Source organism: Epinephelus moara, chromosome 4 (assembly GCF_006386435.1).
Source record: "Epinephelus moara isolate mb chromosome 4, YSFRI_EMoa_1.0, whole genome shotgun sequence".
In the NCBI taxonomy this organism is placed as follows: Eukaryota; Metazoa; Chordata; class Actinopteri; order Perciformes; family Serranidae; genus Epinephelus; species Epinephelus moara.
The window spans coordinates 28740357-28759414 of NC_065509.1; the positions used below are offsets into that span (position 1 = coordinate 28740357).

General features: G+C 38.8%; 2 protein-coding genes across 2 annotated transcripts; both read left to right on the plus strand.

Annotated features, from left to right (window-relative positions):
- The first annotated feature begins 1563 nt into the window (after nt 1–1563).
- tspan7 (tetraspanin 7) lies at nt 1564–12829 on the plus strand. Its single transcript, XM_050042574.1, has 8 exons — nt 1564–1797; nt 6745–6933; nt 7020–7094; nt 7182–7277; nt 7580–7735; nt 8740–8823; nt 11790–11874; nt 12101–12829. The coding sequence occupies exons 1-7, from the start codon at nt 1711–1713 to the stop codon at nt 11856–11858; spliced, it is 756 nt and encodes a 251-aa protein (XP_049898531.1). The 5' UTR covers nt 1564–1710; the 3' UTR covers nt 11859–11874; nt 12101–12829.
- A 4152-nt stretch (nt 12830–16981) lies between these two features.
- On the plus strand, nt 16982–18847 carry mid1ip1l (MID1 interacting protein 1, like). Its single transcript, XM_050042773.1, has 2 exons — nt 16982–17140; nt 17572–18847. Exon 2 carries the CDS (start codon nt 17665–17667, stop codon nt 18157–18159), a length of 495 nt encoding a protein of 164 aa, XP_049898730.1. The 5' UTR covers nt 16982–17140; nt 17572–17664; the 3' UTR covers nt 18160–18847.
- The last annotated feature ends 211 nt before the right edge of the window (nt 18848–19058 follow it).

Genomic DNA, 19058 nt, shown 5'->3' on the forward strand with positions numbered 1-19058 from the left:
TAAATAACTTGCTGGTGATTGTGACTCTAAAACATAAAGTCAGGGTTATTTTTTGTTGTTGGGTTTTTTTTCTGTAATCTGCCAAAAAGTGTCCAAGATTATCTGACTTCACCCTATCTCATAATTTGACTTAGTAAAATGATCAGATTTACCAGGGCAAACTGAGGGGAAATGTTTGACCTTTATCCAGAATAATGACATACTAAGACTTATGCCTTTGGGTTTCCCGGAAGGTCATATTACAAATATCAAATATAAGAGACTCTTCAATCTTCTGACTTTTGCTGCCAGGAAAAATATTCTGCTCTTCTGGACCAAGGATGTTGCTCCAACAAAAAAGTTGTGGCACAATCTTATAATGCAGTGCGTTTCTGATGAATATATCTCTTGTATGCTTCACTCCTCAGTAGAGGCTTTTTATAAAGTCTTGGACCCTAACTTAAAGTACATTAGACCTACAGTGTCATCTTCCATGTTATAGGGGTTTCCTAAATTGGCTTAGCCAGTCTCTGTACGTACATTAGCTGTAAGACAGTCTTATCGTAACCTTGCCATTTGTCTATATAGCCTATTTGTTTGTTAAATTGTTGCTGCCTTTGTGTGGTTGTAGCCTGTAAACAGGGTTGGGGGTGGCTGTAATGCCCACAATTTTTACTTTTTTTTTTCCTATTTTTAACTACTCATTTTATTTGTCATGTCATACCCAAGCTGCTTTGTTCTGTGTTGTTTGTAAAAATAAATAAATATATTCTGAAAAAAAATGCCTCATAATTTTGACATATGCCATGATTTTGATTTGCCACTAATAGTTTAGCAGGTTTAGCAGTATATACATACACACACACAAACACACACACACACACACACACACATATATATATATAAATCCTCCTAAGATCCTGTGTCCTCATTTTAGGACATTACATTTTGGGTATACTGGACCTTACACTTCATTCTGCTTAACTTAGACCAGTTGTCCTTATTTGTGGACACTTTTTGTGCCATCTAGTGGTAGCAAAACAATTAAAAAACAAGATGGCAGCCATCTCTGCAACATCAGTCTGCAGCCGACCCCGCCGTAAAAAGTGGATGAGGTTTTTTATTAATGATTAATAATGTTTGTAGTTTGATATACCATAAAACTACCAATTTTAGCAACAGTAACAAGCCAAGACACTGTGAATTAGAAAGTACTAGTTTTAGTATATTGGGACTTTATTATCGTTTCGTTTGAGGACATTGGGACTTTATCATGGTTGACAATGTTCAATTTTTATACTAATCAGGTCCTACTAATCCCAAATAGCTAAGGGAAATTATGTATAAAATACAGGAATACGCTGTTTCTGTTTTTAAAGTGAAAGAGGATTTTTTTTCTCAATAAATTTAAACAACGAAACCAGTGTTTTCAGTTTTATTTTGACAGCTGCATGTTGGTGTTTTATTCTGAAAGCTGCCTGCAGGCATTTTATTTTGAAATCTGTCCCTGAGGATGATGGTGATGTGTTAAAGACATGAACGTGGCTGCTGCTGACTTGACTGTGGATTGTTGGGAGCTGTTTTTCCCTTCAGGAAAGTGAATGTGGGTCAGTGACGACACTTCCCCCTCTCTGCTCGGATTTATCCCTGAAGTTTTTCCTCCCCTCCAGGGCGCTGCTGTGAACTCAACTTTTTTCTGTCTTCTCACCACTTTAAACCAAAAGCACCGCCATGTCGCCGCCGTCTCGACGGCTTCAGACGAAGCCAGTGATTACCTGCCTGAAGACTTTCCTCATCTCCTACAGCCTCATATTCTGGGTGAGCTACATGTCATGTAATGGGGGACAACAACAAGCTAAAGGAGCAACAATGGGAGCTAGAAGCGGTGGCGGAGCTGCCAACAGGGCTGTCTAACATCAGTCTCTCAAATCACGACGGGAACACACAGATAGTTAAATATGTTGAGTAAATGTCCTCAGGTTAAAGCGGAGCAGGTTTGTGTTGACATAAAGGACCACTTGTTGAAAACGTACGGACCGTTGGAGACGTTGGAGCAGCTGTTGGTGTTATTCGGTCAGATTGATCAACGGTTTGTGTCAGCCGTTAGCCGTTACCTGTCACTGATTTCAACAAACGCCATCAACTACGGTTAAAAATAGTTATTAAAAGTAATATATTATCAAGTTAAGGTTAAATTTAACATTTAAATTCTTCTTGTTTACCGTCCAACTTAATTATATGTAAAACCGCAGCAATAGTCGATTAATCGATTGGTCATACATTTTTTCGGCAGCTATTTTGCCAGTCACTGATTCATTTTAGACTTCTGTCAAGTCAAAAATTTACTAAGGCTTTTTTTTCCACCCACATTTTATTCTGCAAAGAGAATAATTTATTCTTATGTTTGTGATTTTTTCTCAACAGTATCTGTATTGAGTTTAACAACAGGAAACAATACACATACATCCATAAACACACAAAACAAAAGGACTCCAGGGGTCTCATTTATAAACATTTATAAACAACAAGCAATTTCCCACTCAAAAGTAAAAGCCCATTTGATGGGAGAAACTTTGAACCTTTTGGAGATGAGAAATTGGCGATGCAGATGGTGAGGTGAAAGCCTGATTGTAGAAAGTGTCAAAGGTGAACGCCATTTTTGGTTTTTGTCTGTATGTATATTTCTAGCATGGATCCTACATACTATTTTATAAATGAGACCCCAGAACAATCTCTGTGCAACTGCAGAGTATTTAACACACATGTAATACAACCCCACCCGATACCCCAAAAGTTTGAATTTAAAGATAAATAAACAGAATAAAACTAATAAATGAGAGAGGAAAATAAATAAATATATGTATATATATAAATTAAAATAAGAGGGGAAAGAAAATCGTAAATTACAGGTTAAGGATTGTGTTAGTGCAGTAGAGTAAACTTCAGTTTAAGTACACGTTATATTTATGTGCAAATATTGACAACAATTAATAAGAAAAAAAAACTTTGATGGATTTGGACATTGCAGAGGCTCACGGGTACTTCCAAAATTTGAGTTAAGTCTGTGTCTCTAGGTAACACATGAAGTGACACCAGATGTTGTGAAAAAGTGATTGATTATCCCTGATAGCGTATGTAATTTTTTTCCAAGGGCAGAGTTGTTTATAGGTAAGAAATCCATCAATTAAGTTCTTGAGTAATTATTGGTCTGTAAAATGTTCAGAAACAGTCTGAAAACCAACAATACTTTACTATCATTAATGTAAACCATAAATGATACTTATTTTTGAAGATGGCAGCAGAAAAGTTTTGCCTGTTTCTTTTTTCTTTAGTTTAAAAAAAAAATGACTCAAAACGTTAATCAGTTATCAAAATTGTTGCCAGTTCATTTTCTGTTGTTCCAGTAACTGGTTAATCAAATAATTGTTGCAGTTTATTTAATAGACTATGTAATTTCATACTAATTTTGGGAAGGACAGGAATTTCCTTTAAAAAAAAAAAAAAAAAAAAGCTCAATTCAAACAATTATTTATTGATTCATTGTTAAGTTTTTATTATTGATAACTTTGTTCTCCTTATATGTTGAATTTTATGTTTTTTTGTTTTTTTTTTCGCATCCGGCAGCTTCTTGTTAGTGTGCATTAATTTTGGAAAGTTTAAATGTACAACTTATTTACTGGGCACTCGCTTAAAAACTTTCTATGGGGGGCGTCGGTGGCTTAGTGGTAGAGCAGGCGCCCCATGTGCAAGGCTGTTGCCGCAGCGGCCCGGGTTTGAATCCAGCTCGTGGCCCTTTGCTGCATGTCATCCCCCCTCTCTCTCCCCCTTTCATACTTACCTGTCCTGTGCATTAAAGGCAAAAATGCCCCAAAAATATCTTAAAAAAAAAAGAAGAACTTTATATGGTAGGAAGGCAATTAATTGGAGTGAAGTAAATAGAGGTTTAGCAACAACACTCTTTCTTCTAACTTTAAGTTGCATAACCTTCAGCAGCCTTCAGGGAAATTATAAGAGCATTATTGTTACCAAAAAAAGCAAAATATTTGCTTTTTCTAGTTTCTTAGATGAGAGGATTTCATGAATGAAGGATATTATCGATTAATTGACTGGTCTTAAAATGTCACAAATTTGTAAACGTGTCAATACAATTTCCTAAAGTCCAAGATGTCCAAAACCCCAAATTATTCAGGTTTAATTATACATAAAACAAAGAAAAGATGCAAATCTTATATGTGACCAGCAAAGGCAGTGTTTTAATTTAAAAATTGACTAAGGATAAATCGTCTTGTAAAATAGTTGCTGGTTAATGTTATGTCCATCAACCTGTCAGTTAAAAGACTAATCATTTATTATTATTAACAAAATGATTATAGACAATAATCGTCAGAATAACCGTTGATAAAAATAATATCTGATTGCAGCCATTATGACATGTAAGAAAAACGTGAGCCTGTCTTGTAAGAAAACGAGCAGTTATCGTTGCTCCCCCCGTTAATCTTTGTACTGAGCAAACAATCATCTCAGGCTGCTGCTGCTAACACAAAGTTCAGGTCAGTGCTTTTATCTTGCAATTTATTGCTCGTGGCTGGTTGAGCTGATGCCTCCCCCCAGGCTAATGACTTGTGTGGGCAGTCGTAAAGGAAAAAGATGCTGAGATGATTAAACCTCAGGCTGAGGCTGGCGGAGTATCCCAGGTGTGTTTTTACTGTGATGTTGACAGGTAAATAATTAATCTGCAGCATCTGAGTCATCCATCGGATGACTGGCACAAGGAGAGTTTATCTAATGTATGTTGATTGTGAACAATATTAGAAGTTTTGACTCAATACACATTGTGTGTCAGAGCTCCACTCATCTGCTTCTCTCCATCTACATTCCCTCCACTGAGAACAGATTCAATAAAGGAAATCAATGAGGGAAATTGTGTTTTTCTCGGATTCAGCCCATCGTGGCTCTTAATTAAAAGTATCCCTCACACGGCCAGATTCGGTGCAGACCACCGGTCTGTCTGAGAAGCTTTATATTCATGCTCACTGCTTGGTACCCAGGAAAACATAATATTGATAGAGCTGTGTTACCAGACCCGACACTTGGCATGCAGAGCGATGGGTTTCAGTTAGGACAGCAACTAACAATTAATTTAATCTGATAAATATTTTCTTAATTTATTTATAATTGATTATTTGGTCTAAAATGGCAGAAAACAGACATGACGTCTCCAAATGTCTTGTTTTGTCCGACCAACAGTCCAAAACCCAAAGATATAAAAGTTGCTGTCATAGATGACAAAGAAAAGCATTAAATTCTCACATTTAAAAAGCTGGATTCAGCAAATTTGGCATTTTTGCAAAAATGACAAAAAATTAATTAAAATTGTTGCTGACTATTGCTAATTAAATATGATCAAAATATCACATGTGACAAAGAAAAAGAAAAGTTTTTTTTAAAATGTACGAGGCTGAAAGAAGTACATCTTTCTGCATTTTTGTGACTAATAAATTATTCAATTATCAAAATAAATTTTCTTTTGTTCCAGTTTTAGATCAGGTAGCTGGTTTTATACAAGTTTCAATTTGCAAAAATATCTGACTTTCTTAAAACCCAATATTTTTGTGTGGCAATGTCGTATCGTATTGTATCGTATCGTCACACACTGCCAATTTTTTTATTATACAAATTATTAATGTTACAAATACAAATGAAATCTTAAGCTAGCCTGTTAGAATAATTAATTGCTTTTTTAGACCACTAGATACAATTTGCTGCTGCTGCAAAAAAAAGGCTTAAGTGGGATGATCAAACTAAAAACTTCATCTTATTAGATAAAACAGATTTTGAAGCGTTTTCATTTGGGGGCATAATTTACAGTTGAAAAAAGGTATTAAATCGCAATATATTTTATTGCAATACTAGTATGGTGATAATATCGTATTGTGGATCCCCTTGTGATTCCCACCCCTACTAAGTAGCACATTTATTAAATCTGTGAAGCAAAAGTTAAGTTTCATTTGTGTTGATCTTCAAATTTTAGCTTTAAAGCTGTATTTGGTAACTTTTTTTTAAAAAATAACTTTTTGTTAACAGTAACTAAATCAACATAGCAGTACATGAGACAGACAGTCTGTGAAAAAAATTCTGTTCCTCCGCCTCCTCGCAGTGCTTCTAACGCCGACTGTGGTTCAGGAGGTAGAGTGGGTCATCCACCAATCAGAAGATCAGCGGTTCAATCCCAGGCTCCTCCAGCCTGTATGTCGAAGTATCCTTTAGCAAGATACTGAACCCCAAATTGCTCCTGCTGGCTGTTCCATTGGTGTATGAGTTTGTTCAAGAAAAAAAAATGAGCAGCAGGTGGCAGTGGGATTGTTTGTGACCCATCCGCCATGTTGGAAACAATCAAGCGAAAACAAAGCACCACCCACCGGCCGGAGTAAGCTCTCTCATTTTACAGCTAAACAGTACAGTAAAATTTCTGAAAACACGTGAGGTGAGAAATGCAGTAACACAAACTTGATTTAAATTTATCAACGCTGCCTAGTTTGACAGTTGACAGTGCCTAAGAGACTCGGCGGCTGTGATTGGTTGTTTCTGCAAAACCTAAACTCTGTACGTCTTGATAATATTTCTTATTTCTTATTTGATAAAATGCTGCTAAACTCTTAACTGCGCCAGTTTGCAAGTGAAAAATGGTTTTGAGCCTAAAAACCTGCTCATCTTTTTCCTTGGCTCTTTGATGCCGGAGCTGATTCGCCCTGCTGTCGTCTTCAGTTCACAGGCGTGATCCTGCTGGCCGTTGGCGTGTGGGGGAAGGTGAGCCTGGAGGCCTATTTCTCTCTGTCCTCTGAGGAGAGCACCAATGCACCATATGTCCTCATCGGGACCGGAGCCATCATCATTATTTTCGGACTGTTCGGTTGCTTCGCTACATGCCGCGGCAGCCCATGGATGCTCAAACTGGTCAGTGTTGGTGCGTTAAAGCTCCCTGAATTATTCCCTTCAGATTTGACCTTGTTGTAAGGTTTTCTTTTCATTGGTCCCTTCAGTATGCCATGTTCCTGACCTTGGTGTTCCTGGCTGAGCTCGTGGCAGGTGTCTCAGGCTTTATCTTCAGACATGAGGTAAGTAACTTGTCCAAAACATTTTTTACTGTAAACCAACAATCAGCCCTCTAAAATATTTAATCTTCTTTGTTTTGAATTCACCAGATCAAGGCCAAGCTGGGCGTTGCCTATAAAAAAGCTGTGCTGTCCTACAATAACTCAGACAGCAGCAGCAGTGCAGTGGACGCCATCCAGAGGACTGTAAGTGGGAAGTTTTCCATTACACTTATGGTGCTACTCTTATCTGACTTTGTTTGTTTCTCACTGTACAAACCAAAGAACTCTCGTTTACACAAGAACATTTTCAAAGAGCAGCTAAAGTGCTGCTCTCTGAGGGTTTAAACTTCAGGTCATGTTGCTCTCGTCGCTGCAGGTGTTTTCCTGATTGATCCAAAACATCTGCAGTGATGTCGTTCATCGGTTTTTGGCCGACTTTTCTGTCACATTAAGACATTTGTTACTACACTGTATTCATTTTGTTGCTGTCTTTTTTCCCCATATAGTTGCATTGCTGCGGAGTGAACAATTTCACTGACTGGAACGAAACAGAGTACTTTAAAGAGAATGGCATTCCTGTCAGCTGCTGTGAAGCCACCGCCAAATGCACACCAGAGATCCTGAAAGACCTCGACAAGGCTAAGACAGAGGTGTACAACATGGTGAGCTCACTGCCTTCATGCTCCAGCACCATAGGCTGTAGACTGACATTGGTTGGTGGACTCCCATTTAAATAAACATTATTACAAGTTACAACAAGGCAAACAGACACATTGACTGTAAGGGCTAATTTCTCGATCCTATAAAATCTACTTGAATGCCTCCACAGTGATCAGCTCGGCCAGTTTCAGATCCTTCTGTAGATTATTCCAGGACAAAGGAGCGCCATATTTAAAAGCTTTTTTTGCCGAGTTCTGTTCTTACCATTGGAACCAGCATTTGTAGAGTATTATGAGAGCAAAGGGCATATTGATTTTGGTTTCTACACATGTATGTAGACAGATAAGAGGGAGCCAGGCCAGTAATAGATTTTTATATAAAAACCAACCAAGTTCAGCAATACGGCCGTCACCATTTTGGTTTTTTTGGAGCCAGAAGTGACCATATTTGGGAGAGAGGCTGGCGCTGTGGAGAAGTGAGGGGTCATTCTGACTGAGATGCCGAGGACACTATTGGCACAAGGCCTGTCACTCAAAGCAGCCCGCCCTCAATTATGCCTAACTTTAAGCCTTAGTAAAATGTAAACGGATGAGTTATATAAAAATTCAACCTCCATACAGTTGTCACAAAGGGGGAAATAATCCATAGAGACCAAAACTGATTTTGCGCCAGGCTGTAAACATTTTTATTTCTGCTGTAAATTTGGGCATTTTAACATGGCGGTCTATGTGGATTGGCTTGCTTCTGGAGCCAGCCTCAAATGGCTGTTCAAAGAACTGCAGTTTTTGGCACTTTTTCGTTGGCTTAATTTTGTTGCTGAATTGGCAAAAAAACGGGCAACAAGGTCTGACTAGTTTGTCGGGGCCCTTACACCACCCCCACTACATATTTGTGTAGTTTTAAATGGCTTTAAGTTATTAGGAGCAAGCAGATTGATCAGTTAGCTCAAAAACTGTCGGTAGAAAGTTTTAGAGCGTCTCTGTAAATGTATTTTTTTCTCTTGTAGGGATGCTTCAAACAGGTAACCCATGTGATGGAGTCCAACCTGGGAATCATCGCAGGGATTTCTTTTGGGATTGCGTTCTTCCAGGTACATCTCATATTGTGCTTTGTCTCAAAATATATGGAACCATGCTTGACAAACAATTTTATTTCCGACGCTATATCTTGTTTTTTGTAGCTTTGGCCATCTTTTGTATTTATTGTGGAAACATTTTTCTCACAAGTTTTGGTGTTGAGATCTGCAGTGACACAGGCAGCATAGAAGTCTCGCAAAACATCTGTCTATGAGCAACAGATGAAAATTAGTCTGTAAATGAACCAGTAAGTAAATAATGCAATGTTGCATGTCTCCCCTAAGGTCTCTGTTCCCCCTCATTAGCCGTCTGCTCTCGGGGGCATATTCTCTAATAGAGGCAAAACTGACCAAAAATATGTCCTAAAAGGCCTCCTGTGACTCTTTAAGTGTTTCATAACTTTGAAACCTGAGTTGTTTACATCCATGTTTACTCCTCACTGTGAGTCTTCTTCTCTGTTTCTGTCGGTGCATTGCTGCATTTCTCGAGTCGCTGACATCGTCGTCCGAGTGCACAAGAACAAACAAAACCTGGACCCACTTATAAAAAGATTGCTTTACAGCAGTACTGGAAGTCAGAAACGCCACAGGGCACCTTTTAATTAAGCTAATGCACTGTATTTACTGTATTTAAAATCTCAGTTTACAGCTTACTTAAACTATTAAGCATCTGTTATATAGGTACAGTGGACCAGTTTTCACAGCCTAGGCAAGGCAAGATTATATATATATACATGTATAGCACAATTAATACACATTGGCTTTACAAGTGAGCAGATAAAATTGAACAGTTAAAAGAACACCTGAAAACAAAGGATTAAATAGGAAAAACAGAATGCACTCTCCTCTCTGTATTCTCTCAGCTTATCTAATGCAGTTAAAAGGCATCTAAGAACAGTTGAATTTTAAATCTAGTTTTCTCTCTGGCTACAGATGGAGCACCTTTGATACAATCAGGGTGTTGGTTTCAGAGCTGAGCAGCGTTGAAACTTAAAGCTGCTTCAACATGTTTACTTCTTACAGTAGGTTTTGCCAACAGATTTCTCTCCAGTGATCTGAGAGGTGCAGCAGGTGTGCACTGCTTAAATATCACTGAGAGGTATTTTGGTCCTGCTCTGTTTTGTGATTTATATACAAGCAACAGCACTTTACAGTCAGTTCTGTCACTTACTGGAAGCCAGAGTAAAGACCTGAGTGTTGGAGTAATATGATTAGTGTTTTTGATTTTCGTAAGAACACTAGCAGCTGCGCTTTGCACAAGCTGAAGCTGTTTGATGATTTAAGGAAGGCCTGTGATGAGACTAGTACGGTAGTCAACCCTGCTGGAAATAAAAGCACGAAGGGGTTTTTTTAAATCATGTTTTGTTTGGCTTTATTTTTGAGATGATAAATGATGATTTAGTTACTGCTCTTATGTTTTTTACAGATTGTATTTAAGGCTTTTATGCCTTTATTTGATAGGACAGTAATTGCGCATGAAAGGGGGACAGAGAGAGGATGACATGCAATCTAATGTCTCCTCATTTTTCCCAAATAAGATTATTTTAGTTGTGCCCTTGTGAAGAAAATTCTGAGACATCCAGCTGTTAATTTGATCAGTGAATTGACAAAGAGATTCTAAATTCCAAGTAAGATTTGCGATGCGACGAGTTGAAACGTGCTCCGCCATTCTGCAGTGCTCTAAAAACCATCTGGTTCACACCAATGCAACTAGATAAGATTGTGTATCATCTCTACGCAACAACTCTGTGTACTTCTGTTCTGATTTCCAGCTTTTCAGGCTTATTTTGTGGCTGAATATAATTTGTAGCTTCTTAAAATATGAATGAGGATAGTGATAGTGAGATACTGGCTTCAGCTGCACTTGTAGTGGTGATAAATTGGTGAACGGTGAAATAAAATGAGCATCAGATGGACTGTATTTATAAAAGATACGCCACAATAATATAAGCACATACAGCAAGCAGCAGCAGTGACCCACAGTCCGACACTGGCACACGTGAGGTTGGAAACAGAGGGCTCAGTCATTTTGACTTGACCAGCGGACTTCACTACAAGCTGATTGACAGTTGAAACAAGTGACATCCTTTACGTTCTAAAACCAGCCACTAGAGATTTGACCAGCTCAGTTGCCGCTGCAACTTTCTTCTGTAAAGTTCTAAAACGGTTTCATCTCGTTGTGAATCTTTGGTGTGAACTGGGCTTAGGCGATCAGTCATTAGATAAGAGGGCCAGGTAAATTTGGTTGTCATCAGCACTGCTGTGTTAAGAAATCTTATTGATTCATCTGACCTCTGGGGGACACCACAGGTCAAGGACTTTGGTGTTGAGGTGTAGTTTCAAATGTAAACAAGAAAGCACCTGTCTTGTAAATATGATCTGAGTCACTTGATAACCACACCTGAAAATCCAACCCAACCATTAGTTCAATGTCCACACAGCTTAATTAATATTTAACATCAGACATGCGTTTGGCCACGTCCTCAAGCTAGTTTGCTGTCTCTGTCAAGTAGCTGGCCATTAGTCACTCACTCTACAGCACGAAACAGCACTTCAAAATAAAAGCTCAGTGGTGGAAATTCACTGCACTTAAAAATAAAGTGTTTTTTACAAACATGACATGTTTGCAAGTCACTTGTGGTCCATCCAGAATGGACCTGCAACCCACCAGTTGGGAACCACTGGCCGAGATGATATGACTGTACAGACAAATGTGACCACACCAACACGTTGGCTATAATCAACCATCACATTGTAAAACTAAGTACAGCAGGGCAAAGTCGGCATGTACAATCAAATAACATTTATAGCTGGTAATAACTTAAACTTTCACCTTTGTTTTCACTTTGAAAAAAAAAAGTTTAGGCAATATAGTTCATGTGTACAGTTATTTACAGCCTGTATAAGCACTGATGACGTCATTCAGTGGTTTTACAGCTGTTCCTTGAGATTAATTTAATGTTTGATGTGTTTCCTCTCAGCTCATCGGCATCTTCCTGTCCTGCTGCTTGTCTCGATACATAACCAACAACCAGTACGAGATGGTCTAACAGCGACCTCACACAGGTGAGACTTAAGGTTATTAAACGTTGGGGGAACTGAACTCTGCTGTTCCTGTTTTAGTGAGATTAATGCATGCACAGATTGTACTGAGAACAAACTGTGAACTCTCCCACACACAAGAAACTGCCGCAGTGATTTAATGATCCAATGTTCAAATGCAAATATAAATTAGCTGTTTTATTCCAGCGTCTAACAACCTGTCTGTGATGTTTTCTGTCTGTCTCTGCAGGTCACTGACGGGCAGCTCCTGATGCAAATAGAGTCGAAAGAATCTCCTGTGATTTTAATATTGTGTGCGTGTTAGTTGATATTATTTTAGACAGGGAAAAACACTCACTGCTTCTTTTATTCACCAATGACAAACGAGCAGAAGGGAAATAATGTTAGAGGAAATCCAAAAAAAAGGGACGTCACCTGCCGTCTGTAGTTTGACCAAAAACAAAAGGGACCTAAACACTTTGGAGACCATTTGTTACTCCTGGGATTTAATTAGGGATTTCTGTTAAGCATAGATGTTACTTTCAGTTGAGTTGATTAACTCTGTCGTCAACACTTTCATTTCTTGTGTCTTTTGTATAATGCAGCTGCCTTACTTTGTAATTTTGCTAAAAGATAGTCTGTAGCTGAGCAGATGAAATCTAGATGATAAGCTGATAAATGTTAAACTTCTCTGCAACACTAAGTGAATTTCTGTGCGTGTGAAACCAGCATAAGCCTTAGAGACGGACGAGGAGGTCGCCACCCTGAAATCAAGTGTGTGTGATTCACAGTAAGGACTTAAACATGAGCCTTACTGGTTACGTAGGCCAGTATTGTTGAAATCCCGCAGTCATGTGTGCCAATTACAGTCACCCGGCCACCTTCATATCAGTCTTCAGTGTTAAATTGTTATTCTTTTGTGGATGCATGTGAAATACTTGAAAAAAATAAATAAAAGATAAAAGTATCTTTAACAGTGTTTGTGCAGCTCGGGACGTGTCTGTGCCACAGCTGTTTGCAGCTATGTTCATCTGAGAAGATGCAAAAATATTCTGGCAGGCGGAGATATTCTGGCAGATGAACATGACTCAGTTATTTGGGGCCTCGTGAGGGATCCATACAAAACAACATGTGAAAGGCATTTCGTTTCTCAGTGTGCAGGACAACTTTTAATTTCACTCCAGCATAATATTAAAGATATAACAGATGGTTAAGATGCCTTAGTGTATCTGTAGGCGTTTGTATTAATTTATCTTTACTTTAACTTTTGATTATCTCAACAAATAAATAAAAGTCACAGCATATTATACTTAGTACAGTATACATATATATATATATATATATACCAACATAGATACGTGCACAAGGTGGGAACAAGGTCAATAAAGTTAATTAAAAGGAGAAATTAAAGTCAAAGTTAATGCAGGGATTATGTATAGCTTAGTGAGATGAGGGTTGGCAAACTTTACAATTAAAAGAGCCATTTTTGACCAAAAATACTACTAAAAAAATCTGTGTAGTGCCACAAAACAGATTTTAGCCTTATAATGAAGGCAACACAGCGTATTAAGTCTAAATTAGACTATACTTTTAGTCTAAATGAGCATTCATTAATATGTTTTACCACAGGGTGGCTACTGTGCAGAGCACTATTTGGTACTAAAACTTTGCAGAGCAGGCTGTGAAAGCAAACACATTTGTCCATACACTACAAAATTCTCTATTTTATTCCATGACATTTACTTTTTGGATTTGGCATTCACAGCTAACCAGCTAGGGAGACTCAAGACTAGCCACAGCATTTCTGAAGATTATTTAATATATCATATGTAGAGACCAATTCCATTTGGTAAAATGGGAAATATAATACATATACACACATAAAACATGAACAAACAAAAACTTGTACAATATTAGGAAATAAGCGACAATAATATAATGATAATAAATTTAAAAAAGAAAGAGAAAAAGCAAATAACTTAAACATTATTTCATAGGATGTAGTTAAATAAACACATAAATTTAAGTTAAACTACTGCTATTGAGGTTTGGCAAAATTTAAAGGTGCCAGGCAGCAGATGTATTACGCACATTTTAGTTGTTGAAATGTCTTTTTTTTTTATTATTATTGGTACATAGGCTTCACATTTTTACTATTGTAGAATGTAGGATTTTCCTTAGGTCTACAACATTGATAAATGAAAATTAAAATGTTAAAAAATATAATTTTTTTTGTCAAAGCCAGCGGGAGCCACTGCAGAGGGGCTACTCCAGAGCCACAGGTTGTCTACCCCTGATCTAGAGGATAAAGTAGTATTAATCATTTTGATTATGCTAAAACTTTCAAGAATAAAAATATGTCTGTTCCCTGTATGATCAAACAGGCATTTTGGAATTTGCAAGTATGAACCCAAATTCAAGCTATCCAACTAAAGTTTTCTGGTTCAATATCACAACTTTGGTCTTTCAATTCAAGTCCTGGGGTTACAATCAGTAATTCTATTATTGATAGAAACCTCTATCGCCTGGTAACATGTTATGTGTGCTTTTAAGTTGTATTTTCCTTAAATACCATCAAATATCTCAATATTGATATTGTGACAATGTTGTAGGGTTGTTAAGTGGTGCTTTTAACCAATGAGATTTTTGATAAATAATCATCAGTAATGTGGACATAATGGATAAGTGGGTAAAGGCAAATAACAGAGCAGCTAGAACAGTCTGGTAAGTTAAAATTGCATCACTTTACTGTAATGCAACCTTTAAACCAGGGAAAGAACACTTATGATATCACCATGTCCAAAATCTAAGACGATATCTAGTCTCAAATCATGATAAGATATAATATATATTTTTCCCAGCCCTACATTAATGATAATGCAGAACTTTTGTAATATGACTGTGTGTCCATGGTGACAAAATAAATCCCAACACAGGTGGGGAAAGAAGAAGAAAACTCCATGGTCGCCAGATGACAACAGATTTGGAAAATCTATCTCTGCAAGACAATTGTTTTTCTGATTGATCTTTTCTCTGTAAATTGATGGATAATAGTTCTAAACATGATTCAAACTAAAACAAGAATCTTTGACCGACTGCTCACAGACTTCTGCAACATGCCACACCGTTTCCACTCCCTGCTGTCGTGTCTCACAGCCAACAGTCTGACCTGCCACATAGCTGAAAAATCACAGGTGTAGCTAATAATCTTAACAATGCTGTTGACACGGCCACACCTACCTGTTTAATTAACTTTGTTACATACACCTGTGCTGCTCCTACATGTCAAAATGTCTGCTGCTGCTGCTCTCGCTCTCTCAGCACTTTGTCACACACACACACAGGGATTGATACCTGATCAGTGATGTTATTTGGAGCTTTTTCAAGCTTAAACTATCAGGTAAGACCAACATTTTCTTCTGGCTTTACAGGGGACACCAAGTGTGGTTGTTACACTTTTTGTCTGAGCACCTATAACTTGATTAATTTTTGTATTAGAACTCTCAGATTTTAACATTAAGTACTCTTGTCAGTGTACTACAGAAATCAGCTTCTTCAACTATATCACAGAATCAGTCAAGTAACAAGTCAGGACATCATCCTGCTGTGTATTGAGAACTTTTTGACGATAGGGAAAGCACTCACAGGGCAGCTGCGCGGATCCTGTCTCTGATGTTTTTATGTTTTTCCTTTTTTTTTTTTTTTTTTTTTTTTTTCGCAGTATTTGTCACATGGCAGAGAGTCAAAATAAGATTTCTTACCAAGTAGGTTGTCACTTACAAGGAAATGCTTTGGTCTTTGTTGCATACATTAAACATATTAAGAGGAAATAAAAAATAAAAGGCAAAGTACTGCAGCAATCAAGAACTGGGAAAATTACAATTAAAAATATGAAAAGGGTGCTTTAAAAGAACTTTGACATAACAAATGTACAATATCTGTTTCAGAATAAGAGTGCTGTACTGTTTTTATTATAGGATGTGCAAAAAATATTGATCAGGTATTATTTGGGGTCAGGCCTTACTGAGACAAAAAGGAGTATGTAAGCAGGCAAGATAAAACACAGCGACATGTAAAAGCACAGCAAAGATAAAACTAGCACTTTCACCTCGACAAGTAAAATAGATGGATGAAAGTCGTCATTGGGGTTTGTTATAACATCCTAAGTGTCACGACCATCCTTGCTCCTGTCAGCCATTGTTTAGCTAGCTTTGGCAGGATGGTTTGAAAAAAGCAAAGACATTTTGTCACAAAGCACATTTTACCTAAAACGCTAATCTCTGACCTGATTAATTACAGATTTAAACTTTAACAATATCAGCACTATCAAAATGAATAATGGCTTCCTTATTTGACCCTACCTTTGTGCCTACTACATTATTTGATCTCAGGGTTGTATGCACAATTAAGTTCAGAAAAATGACCCTTAAATGTAGATTATACGTGGAATCCATCTGCTCAATAAAATATTTTTATTTTAAATGAATAATTGGTCCAAGAACACACTTTATACCTGGAAAATCAATGTTTTGGCTGTAACATGCAGGTTCAGGCAGTAAATGGTCACACAGTAAATGTAATACATGACTCATAGGTCATCCCTTCATTGTGAAAGTAATGCAATCATACCCGGTCTCCCCTGTGATTGCTGTGACTGACAGATTAATGTAAAACAATGACTAATGTCAGTTTCTGTTCAGGCGTGTGCTGCGTAAGAGTTAAGTCCAAAATCCAACCACCAGGTGGCAGTGTCACATAATAAAGGGAGGCAGCTTTTGAGACAAAACCGAATAAACTTAATTTGTCTTTAACAGTGAGCTTAGCATTATTCCATGTCTCCACACAAAGGCCAAACACTCCTATTTAAATTACACACCTGACGCGCATCCCTGTGCAGACTTGCATCAGTGCTGCCTTCAGGGCACAAACGTCCTACAGAGGATGAGGAGTAAATGTGCTGCAGATAATTGCAGACAAGCCCTGGACAAATACATGTGATTGGCGGCTGTGATCCGACCTCTGATTGGTCAGTTTAGGATCAGATGCTCTGAAGGGCCGCCTACATCCTCCCTGCTGCCCAATGGGCTCGGTAGGAAAATACAAGTAGGGTGGACGTTATTCTTCCCCCTCCACCCCAACCCGGCTTTCCGGTATAAAAGCGGAGTTCAGCGGTACTCGGTTGGGGAAAATTGTACTTTCCTTCCCGGCGGGTGGTGCAGAGCTTAAAGAAAATCTTTTTATCCAATCAGCACGCCAAGAAGCTTTTTCTTCAGGTCACCTCGTCGTTCAGGTCAGTCTGCATCCGTTTTAATCAGGGCTTTGACGTGAATATACTTCCTCTTTTTAGTATCAGGAAGTCAAGGTCATATTGATGTGTGTGTGTGTGTGTGTGTGTGTGTGTGTGGTGTTTCAATGCGGCAGAATTAGGATGATAAATCACAATGATCGATATATAATGTGTGTAATATTCGGTGATACAAGTGAGGATCTGTGTAGCGGATGAGCTGAGAAACAGGGCGGCCTCTGTTTCATCATATTTCCTGCCTAGCTGCACTCTAGTGTGTGTGTGTGTGTGTGTGTGCGCGTGCGTGGTTATGAATTGGCCGCCTTTGTATCCATGCTGACTGTACAGACCTGTGTTTCAGAGTGCATTAGGCCCTGGATCTGGCTTTGTGTTTGCTGCATCTGATCAATATATTTCCTGCATCCTTCCTCCTGCAGATCAGCCACCTATCTCAAACCCCAAGCAGCTCTGCCTTAATATCACCACCTGCCAGCTTTACTCTGTAACCAAGCCAACCTAAAGCCTTCAAAATGATGCAGATCAGCAGCGACTCCGCCAGCAACAAGCACTCTCTCATCAACGTCATGCACCGCTTCATAGCAGCTGCCAACAACATGGACGAGACCATCATGGTGCCAAGCCTGCTCCGAGACTTGCCGCTGGAGGAGCAGGCGCCCAGCGAGATGGAGCCCAACAACAACAATCAGGAGCCGCAGTGTCCCAACAAGCAGAGAGACATGTACGAGCACTACCTGCTCCTCAAGTCCATAAAGAACGACATGGAGTGGGGCATGCTGAAGAAGGAGATGAGCAGCGGTGCCAGCTTCCTGGAGATGGCGGTGAAGCAGGAAGAGCAGCAGCCGGTCACTGGAGACCTGCTCCCAGCTGACAACGCGGACCTGGAGGATCAGTTTCACTATCACCTCAGAGGACTGTTCGGAGTTCTGTCCAAGCTCACAACGCAAGCCGACAACCTCACCAATAGGTACAAGAGGGAAATCGGAGGCGGAAACTTCATGAGATAGAAGTCACTACTTTTTCTTTTCCACCCCCCAGACTGCTTAACTTGCACAATGGGATGTGTTGAGAAGGCCCCCCATCTCTTCCTACTAGATCTCAATGGACAGTGAACTGACCAGGGCGACCACTTTGTGACTTCTCTCACTCCTGAGTAGCGACACTCCAACGTCCCCCACCAAAAAACATACCTGAAACCAGTGACACCTGCACGTGTCCCTCTGCCTGAGGTCGACACTTTGTGCTTAGTGGAGGTTTATTGAATCTGTTCCAAGTCCAGATGAAGCGCAGCTCTGATTTATGCAGACATTGTCCCTCCCTCTTATTTTTATTTCGTTTTTATTTTGTCTTTTCATTTCAAGTATGATCACGGGTTTGTCACCAGATTGTGAATAAATGGTCTCTGACTGTAGGAGAAGTTGAATGCTGGTTATTCTGTCCCTCCTTTTTTAAAAATTTTAACGCTGAGCTGAAGGGCTCTTTACCTGCTGAGATTTTAATCTATCCAACTGTAACATGGCGTGCCTTGACTTTTGTATACCCTCATGCCCTGTTCAGTTACTGCCCATTGTCTGCTTGAATGGTTCATCAAGGTGTTCATGATGAAATGATTTCTTTGTTTGCCCTCGGATATTTCAATATTTTTTTTTATTTTTATTAAAGCAGTAAAACTGAAATAAATAATTGGAAACATGATGTTTTGCTTCCTTTGTTTGTCACTGCTAACAGGAAGGATGTTGAAGGTGTTGCTGCCCTCTCCTCTCGTAGCTCACTTACAAAACAAATGTTTTTTTTCTTGTCCTCAGAGCTGTGCAGGAATGTGTTACAATGCATTTTGACATGCCGTAACATGAAAACTACAACAGCCTCGACTCGCAGTTTCCTGTATGTAGGGCGAGTTTAGCAG